This window comes from Macadamia integrifolia, chromosome 14 (genome assembly GCF_013358625.1).
Source record: "Macadamia integrifolia cultivar HAES 741 chromosome 14, SCU_Mint_v3, whole genome shotgun sequence".
NCBI lineage: Eukaryota > Viridiplantae > Streptophyta > Magnoliopsida > Proteales > Proteaceae > Macadamia > Macadamia integrifolia.
The window spans coordinates 11,063,572-11,072,196 of NC_056570.1; the positions used below are offsets into that span (position 1 = coordinate 11,063,572).

Below are 8,625 nucleotides of genomic sequence, written 5' to 3' on the forward strand. Positions count from 1 at the left end.
CCCCCCCCCCCCCCCCCCCCCCCCCAATTATATAGCCCATGCTTGCTAATAACAGTGGGAAAAAAACATCCCAACTAGTCTTCCCCAATCGGTCAACTCCAACCCAAGCAACATCTTTGGAAACATAAAATTAAGTAATGAGACCTTTAGTCTGCATCCATGGCAGAAAGAGTGAACTTGTAGTGTGATCACTAATTTGATCTTTGGACAGAATAAAGGCTCAGGGAAAAATGCAAGTTTCATAATTCAAGAACGTCTCAAGGCACATTTAAGAGGAGAAGATGTAAAGGTCGAGTTACATATGAGAAATCTATCCATTTCTAAGTAAAGATGAAGCCATTGATCAAAGAGGAGGATAGCCAAAGCAGTTCTATTAAATAATCTATCTTTAATTCTCTGGATCCCGTCATGCTGTTGGAAGAATAATTTCTTTTCCTCTCCCTTTTTTTTTCTTCCTCTTTTAACAGTAACAAGAACTGTTAATCAAGTTAATGTAAGTGCACAGGGTGAACGCAATTCTGATCACAAAATGTCCAATAGAGACAGAACAGTTACAGTTCCCTTTCACTCTCCATGTCAGATTCATCATTTAAACCAAAAAGTAATGGTCCATATCTTAAAACTAGGGCAGCCAATGGACCAATCTGAATCCATTGCATATCTGATTTAATTAAGGTAGAAGTGGATAGACCCAGATTTTATTCAATTCAACGATAGATCTGTTTATATTTTGCAGTGGGATCACTTGGATGAAATATAGATATATTGCAGTTGTTTAGTTAATTAAATTCAATCTAATTCTTTGAAGCCTTCAATTGTGTACAGGATGGTATCCCTTTTTGATACTGTTACTTTCCACGCGATTGCCATTTTTCTTTTTCTCCATATTTGATTGGAAAAAAAAAAATCAATAGGGAGTTATTATGGGAACTGGGTGAGAGGAGAAGAGATCATCTGGAGGATTGGGAAAATAACTATGCCTATGGTGGAAGAAGGAAGAAGGGTGGAAGTGGTACCGTGGAAATGAAGAATCAATCTTTGTAGTCAAAATGGATTTAGAGGTTTGCACTAGATTATGAGTCCTTATGGATTGAGGTGACAGCATTCATCTATTTATTTATAGCAATGGATACAGAAGGGACTACTTTGAGGTCTCTATGAGATACTATTCTGAGAGTGCTCCCTTTGATGATAGAATTAATTAGTTGTGATGTTGTAAATGGGGACAGAATTAGGTTTACAGGACCTTTGGTGGGGGAAGCACCTCTCAGAGATCTATTTCCTAGGCTGTACTTGTTGTCTAATTTGGAAAATAAGACACTGAGTCAATGTGTTGTCCTAGAGCTGGGAGGACTGGGCTAGGATTCTGGTTTTAGGAGCGGTTTTACAGAGGAGAGTCACTGCAGGCCTAAAATTTGTTAAGAATCCCTGTGGGATGCTTTTTTTTCTCAAGACGATAGGATGAGAGGGTTTGAAATGGGAAATTTTATGGAAACCTCATTTACCCTAAAAATATAAGGCCTTAGGAACAGAAATTGCACATAAAAAAAAGTCATAACAGGAGACAACTACAATTTGGGGAGATGGGGGTGTTGCCTTCCCCCCACCCCCTCTCCTTGTCTACTTAGTGTGTAAGGATGATGGGGAACCAGTGATGCAGCACCAGAGAAGGACCAAGACCAAGAAGGTCTTAGATAGCCCACGATTTGGGCTAGTGATAGGGAATAATAGTTTCTAATATTAGTCATATTTAGTTTCTATTTTCTGTTCTAAGTTAGTTTCTAATTTCATAGATTACAATTTCCCAGTTTTAGTAACTACATGTTGGTAGTTTATTCAGTCAATAGTTAGAAGCTTAGAGTTTCTATTTTTGTAATCTTCCCCATCATTAATATAAATAAAGAGTAGGGCAGCATCATAGCCCATGATTTTGGAATTAAAAAGAAAAAAAACTCTCTTGCTGCTGCCGCTGGGTATCCATGGCTGTTTCCTTGTGTTTGATCGAGGAAGAAGGACTTGGTGTGCAACCCAAGTGGCTCTTTGCCGCGTGAAGTCCAGGAGGTTTACTTCAAATATTATTCTCTTTAAGTCCTTATATAATTTTCAAGGTTTATTAAGGCTGCAAAACCAGGTATGTGAATTCTGAACTTCCCCAGAAATTTCTGCAAAAACAGAGCATCTGCCCCTCACTGGAAGTACCAGTTCTTGTTATTGGATTACTCCAATTTTCTGGTCGATGGCTTCCCTATACACCACTAAGGATCGACCCTACTTTGAGCCTTTCTGACCTATGGTTTTTGAGTTATTTAAAATCTCCTTAGTTTTGTCTTTTAGTGGACTGAAGTTTCTATTTTCTGGATTCTATGTTTCTGCTAATCTGAATACTGGTTTCTGGATTGCTGATTATATGTTCTGATTATTGAAGACTGTTAGTACTTCAAACAGTTTCTGATTTAATTCTAAAACTGCTACTGGGTTGGTTTATTCACAGTGTTACTGTCCTGACAGATCAATACTGTTTCTGTGATCTGTTAACTGATTGTCATCTGTTTTCTGTCATAACTCTGTTGTTGATTAATTCTGTTTACTGGTATAATTTCTGTTATTCGAAATTCCAGATTCTAGTCTGATAAATCTGGTTTGTTTAAAGGGCTGTTGACTAACTATTCTGGACTGTTGTTGCTGGCTACTGTTGGGTGAATTTTGGTTGTTCTTTGGTTTATAATTTCCTGCAGTTTTGGGTCTAGTTGGGTGTCCAATCTAGTCCTACATTAACCGGTTATTGATCTGGGCAATCAAGCCTTCAAGTGTTTCTGATTCTCTCCTGCATCACCTTTTCATGGACCATATTGAGATGGCAATGGACGGTTCAAACTTGAGGTTGACCTTGCCCTAGACGAATTGGTTAGACAATCCATGGGCCCACACATCCCACATTGCTTACAGGGCCCAACACCAATTAATTTCTGTGATCAGGAAGTCCCTTACAAGCTTAGGGGTGCAAGGCAGGTAAGGGTGAATCAATATTTAATAGGCCTGATTCTGTATTTATGAAAGCCATCCCTAAACTGGTTGCCATCACTACCTGCACAAATTTTCCTTGCATTTTTTCTTTCCATAAAAAACGATTCATAGTTTAATTAAAAAGAGGCCCAAAATAATAATTAAATATATATATATAACACATCATGAAAATGTTTAAATATATTTCCCAAAAAAAAAAAAAAAAACCCCAAACCTGCCCCTTGGGGGGAGGGGATGAAAAGGTTGCATTGCATTCTCTGGCATAAAAGGAGCCCTGAGGCATGAAACATGAACCTCCACTTAGTGCATAAGACCAAAGGGTTATGAGATTCTAGAGCTAAAGGAAAGCTTCATCATGGGGCAAGGTTCATGGCATAAACCACAGCTACCTTAATGATGCCTCTTAGAGAGGTAGTCTCAGACAACATAAGGACTAAGGAGATCCCTTTAGTCATTGTCAAGACCACATCATACAAATAGGTTTGTGTATGAAGTATAAACAGGAGTTTTTACTTTATTGCCAAGTCAACAAGCATGAGAATAAGTCCTGAAAGCATAAAGCATCATCAAAACTGTATAACTTTTGGAGGTATCTTTGCTTTAAAAATGGGTTGATACTGCTAATCCACAGATAAATGGTGAATCTAGGCAACAAATTAGCCAGATAGATTTTAAGACACAGAAGCATATTGACTGACATTAATGCGAAGAGTTTCTCCTCTTGAAGTATCCACAGTTAGCTTAGTCTCTTTAACAGTATGAAGATAGATTCCTGCATGGAAAAAGAAATATCACCATCACAAATGCAGCACAAACTTTAGACCAACGAATTCATCAAGATGTTTTCAAACAACCAAGTGACACAAAAAAAAAAAACAATGAACCATAAAGTCTGATACAAGACTAAAAATATCTATAAGAACAATGGAAGTTAAAGCCTAAGGATTTTGTTTCCATTTCACACTCATTAATTAACCTTTTCTTTTTCCCTCCCTCTTTTAACAGGCCATTCAAGTTAATGCAAGTGCACAAGGGAATGTAATTACAATCACAACATGTTCAATAAAGGCAAAATAGTTAAGTTCCCTTTTTCACTCCATATCATTTGTTTCCTCAGTTACACCAAAAATCCATGTGGTCCATATCTTCAAACTATGGCTGCCAATAGATCAGATCTAAATCCTCTTCATACTTGATTTGATTAAAGTGGAAGCAGATAAACCAAGATTTGATTTGATTCAATTCAATCAAGACCCAATCCATGATTAGATCTGGTTACACTTTGTAATTGGATGAAATATTGATACATCACAGTTGATATAAATCAATTCAACAATAGAAGCAATATAGTTCCTTTTCCCATTCACTGCCCCAGATCCTCTTTTTTTCCCCTCCTTGATAACAACATCAAAGTTTCTTCAATAAAAGAAATAAATAGAAGGAACCATATTTATTCACTAAAATCAAAAGAACCACCAAAGCAAATTCATATCAGAAAAAACAAGAATGACAGAATATACAATAACAACCCTCCAAAATCAAATTAACCCAATCATTCCCAAATCTGGATTTGGTCGGCACCTGAAATTCCTCTTTCATCCTAGCCAAATCTGTGGGAAGATACTTAGCACCATCTTTTAAAGAGTTTCTTTACAGGCCATTTGCATGGCCTTTCATTGTATGGTGGGGCCTTCTCCCCCAGGATTCTCTTTACTTTAACAAGACACTTAAGAAGGGAAAGCTTAAGGTATAAAATCAAACTTGACCATTCAAAGGTGCAACTAGGGATGATTAGTGCCTTCAGCAACACCTTTGTACTGGAAACATATGTCAGGTGACCTTATTAAGTGTGACATTCACAGGTACCAGTGTAAGTGTACTTTATAGGTTTACCTGTATATTTGGGCTATGTTACATGGATGTAAATGCAGGTACCAGAGTTTGACATTGACAGGAAGTGCCAAACTCAACAAACCCCCAAAAAATAGAGTTCAAAGATTCAAGGAATTTACAGATACTTTTAAATATATTATAAGCTACATTATATTATAAAAAAATAATTTCAATTTTTTTTACTAGAAGCCAAATTAAATATAAAAAAGAAGAAAATTTAAATAGATCAAAACAAAAGAATACAACTAAAGAAATAAAGTGGAAAATTCCTCGCTCCAGGCTGAAAGTGTCATTTTTTACCAGTTCCCATTTCCAAGATTCCATAATAGTAACTTATAGTCAGGGTTAATAGCTCTCTACCGGGAAAAAAAAAGAAAAGAAAGCCAGGATTAATAGCTCTGGTGGTGGACCCTAGGTCTATTCTATCATCACCCTCATGTAAAAGGTAACAAATGTTAAATAAAAAAGAAAGAAAGAAAGAAAGAAAGAGATGTGCCTCTAGTCCACCCCTCCTGCATCTGCTGATGCTGCAACATTACAGTTAACACTTCCTTCTTCCCTTTCTATCATCTTCTGCTACTGCAACAGGGCTATTTGTCCATACTTTCATTTCTTTTCAAATAAAAAGATAAGCTCTTCAAAGAAAAGTTTTATAAGACCCAGCAGAGAGACGAATCCTCCCAAGTCAATGCTGTGTCCATTGAATCTGTGTCCATGCTTCTTGACATGCAATCTGCTGGTAGTGAGCAACGAGTCATGTAAGCATATGATGCATGCATTGTCGGAATAGATTCTAGGTCTATAAGGCATTCTAAAGTGAGAAAATAGAGAAGAATCGGGTTTCAGAATGTGTTTTAGACCCAGAATCTATTCCGAGAATGCATACAAAACTTGATCCCCCCCCCCCCCACCTCCACCCTAAATCAATGTCGAACACCCACACAAATACATGATCTGAATGTGCTATGGACCCTACAGTAAATTTGAACTTAGGATTTCGATGCCTTATCAGAGATTTTAGAAGTGCAGGTTATCAGTTCAATTCAAAAGGGCATATTTCAATAGTTACAGCTAATCTATTCGCCCTCAGATGTTTTCCACCACCGTGTATTCTAAATCTATGTTTAAACTCCCCTGATCCTCATATGTCAATCACGCTATTCTGAGAAACTTGTGTTACACAATTGATAACAAACCTATCAATGCTACCTGCTATAGCAATGATATTGAACTGACATTGGCAGTTGCTCCATTGTGAACCTAGTAGCAATTAGCAGGACTTAAATGGGGCTGTCTAGAAGATAGCTAACTAAAATTGAATTGCATACTGTAGCTATTCTCCTATCCTCTTCCTCATGGTTCAAGAATGAGATATCTTCTGATAAGCTAATTTATTAGCAATGAAATCCCTTAATCTATTGCAATAAAACTGGGTCTGGAAACTTCACATGGGAGACATTTTAGAGAACATTTACCTCCAAATTCAAAAGCAATACCTAATATGCAGAGCTAAAAAGATTAATGAAAAGATTAGTTATTTTTATAGTCTGGAATTTAAATGACATTTTTCTAGAATCAAACTCACATCAGAAAGCAACCTTCAGCCCATTGATGCAAAACCCATCACCTCCACCAACAATAAACCCCAAACTTGGAAATAAAATAAAAAAAAAAAAAATTGAAATCCAACAACAATAACCAATAACAGAGCAATTATTATAATGTAAAAGAAGGAAAGACAGAAAGCTTACTAAGCTCTGATAAGAAGAGAAGTAACATGATAAAGGAGGAAACCAGAGTGATAAATCCTCCAGATAGGGTTCTAATGTAGAAATCCTCATTGATCTTCGGGTAAGCATCAAGATTCCGAAGCTTGCAGAGAATCTCCATCTCTTCTGCTTTGGCAGCAGAATGAGAATCAATTTGATCAATTTAGATTTTTCAAGAAGCTGAAAATTCCAAAGCTGTTAAGGCCCTATAAGGATAAGGAGGAGATGCTGAAAGTAACTTTGAGAGCTTTCCTTCTTCCTGTACGGACAGAATCTCTGGGGGTCTTGGCTAGTTTGACTTTGACCCAAATTAGAGTCTATAGGGTTGAGGACCAACAGACAGCAGTCCACCTTCGGCACACCACTAATAATTCCGAACTACCCGGAAACCCCTTGATTATTTGGGGGTTTGGGTTATTTTTATCCCGGTTCCAACTGATTCGGTCTATTTGGTTTGATTGATGTTTGCTGGTCCAATCTCCGGCTCAACATAAGATTTTTTAAGTAGTCAATTAGGATATACTGATAGTTTACCCAAAAAAGTAAAATAAAATAAAATTAGGATATGGTTTACCAAAAAAAAAAAAAAAAAAAGATATCGAGTGATGTACTAAATACATGGGTGGAGGGTGGTATGCTGCCTACTCCAGGCATCTTGGTGTCTTGGACCAATGGAAGGGTGGCATGGGGAAGGGCAGGGTGGTCCTTTTCAAGGGGAGGAGAGAGACAGACACAATTTAGGCACCCTAGAATCATTGAGAGAGAGAGAGAGAGAGAGAGGAAAAAGGTTTTCTAAGTCTTGGGGGTAAAATATATTAGCTTTTGGCACTGTATTGGCAACTCTGTGTCTACTTCTGTCTTCTTCACTCTTTTTTTCTTTCTTTTTTTTGAAAAATATTCTCTCTTCTTTACCCATAATAATTTTTCTACCTCATTGATGTGCTCTTCTATGTTGTTTGCTCATAGAATTCTCTCAATGTGTGTGTGTGTATATATATATATATATATGTATATATATCTTGATTTTTTTCTTCTGGAATTTTAGATGGGAATCATATTAATTTAATTTTTTATTTTATTTTATTTTATATGTCTTGAAGTAGGGGCAGAGGGATCCTAAAATTGTAACGGGGAATAGTTTTTTGTTCAGAAGTGTGTCTCCAACACTGGCACGGGCCAATGGGAATACACATGGAAGCATCAACAAAGTGGGTATTTCCACCTTTCATGGGGCGGGGCTATCATTGTACCCCCTCTATGTCTTTATGCAACTCCTACACTCCCGAACAAAAACCGTTTTCCCAATAGTAACATTCACAAATTGCTTCAAGGTCCTCTCTCTCTCTCTCTCCTTCCTGTGTGTATACTCAAAATGCCATCTGAGAAGGAGAGAAACATGGCTACTGCCTAGTACTAACAAGGGGAATGGAATCTCAGGGGTACGGGTGGAAAAATCCACTCAATGTGGGTATTTTCAAACCTACCCCTGGGATTCCATTCCCTTGGCTGCTACAATGGGGGTTAGCTACAACCTAGGCAGCTGCGAAATTTTTTCCTCTGAGAAGGATCTGGATTCTTTACCCACATGGGTAGTTACCAATAAAATGGAATCTCCCTTGTTTATATCTGTAGTTGTTAACTTAGGAACTTAGGATAGAGATTCTACTTCATTGGAAGTATCCATGTGGGGAGGATTTTAATTGTGTGTCGACAGTCTCTAACGGATTATGTCCTCGTACAAGAACAATTCTCGTATGGGGCTGATCCACACATGGAATTCACCCAACAACCAACTTTGTGGTAGATTACATCTGTATGGATCAACCTGTACGAAAATGGTTCTCATATGAGAACCTGATCCACATTCTCTTGATCAATGGTGTCAACAAAATGTTTACCAAAAAAAAAGTGTAACAAAACAGCCAACTTCAATTTTACG

General features: G+C 37.4%; 1 protein-coding gene across 1 annotated transcript in view; it reads right to left on the reverse strand.

Annotated features, from left to right (window-relative positions):
* The window catches only part of LOC122061465 (endoplasmic reticulum-Golgi intermediate compartment protein 3-like), a 13,370-nt gene extending 6,428 nt beyond the window's left edge, over positions 1-6,942 (reverse strand). Inside the window, exons 1-2 of the mRNA XM_042624729.1 lie at positions 6,669-6,942; positions 3,723-3,796 (exon numbers count right to left, since the gene is read on the reverse strand). Of these exons, the coding sequence (XP_042480663.1) occupies positions 3,723-3,796; positions 6,669-6,807 (213 nt within the window). The 5' untranslated portion in view covers positions 6,808-6,942. The remainder of the gene's footprint in view (positions 1-3,722; positions 3,797-6,668) is intronic.
* Between the last annotated feature and the right edge of the window lie 1,683 nt (positions 6,943-8,625).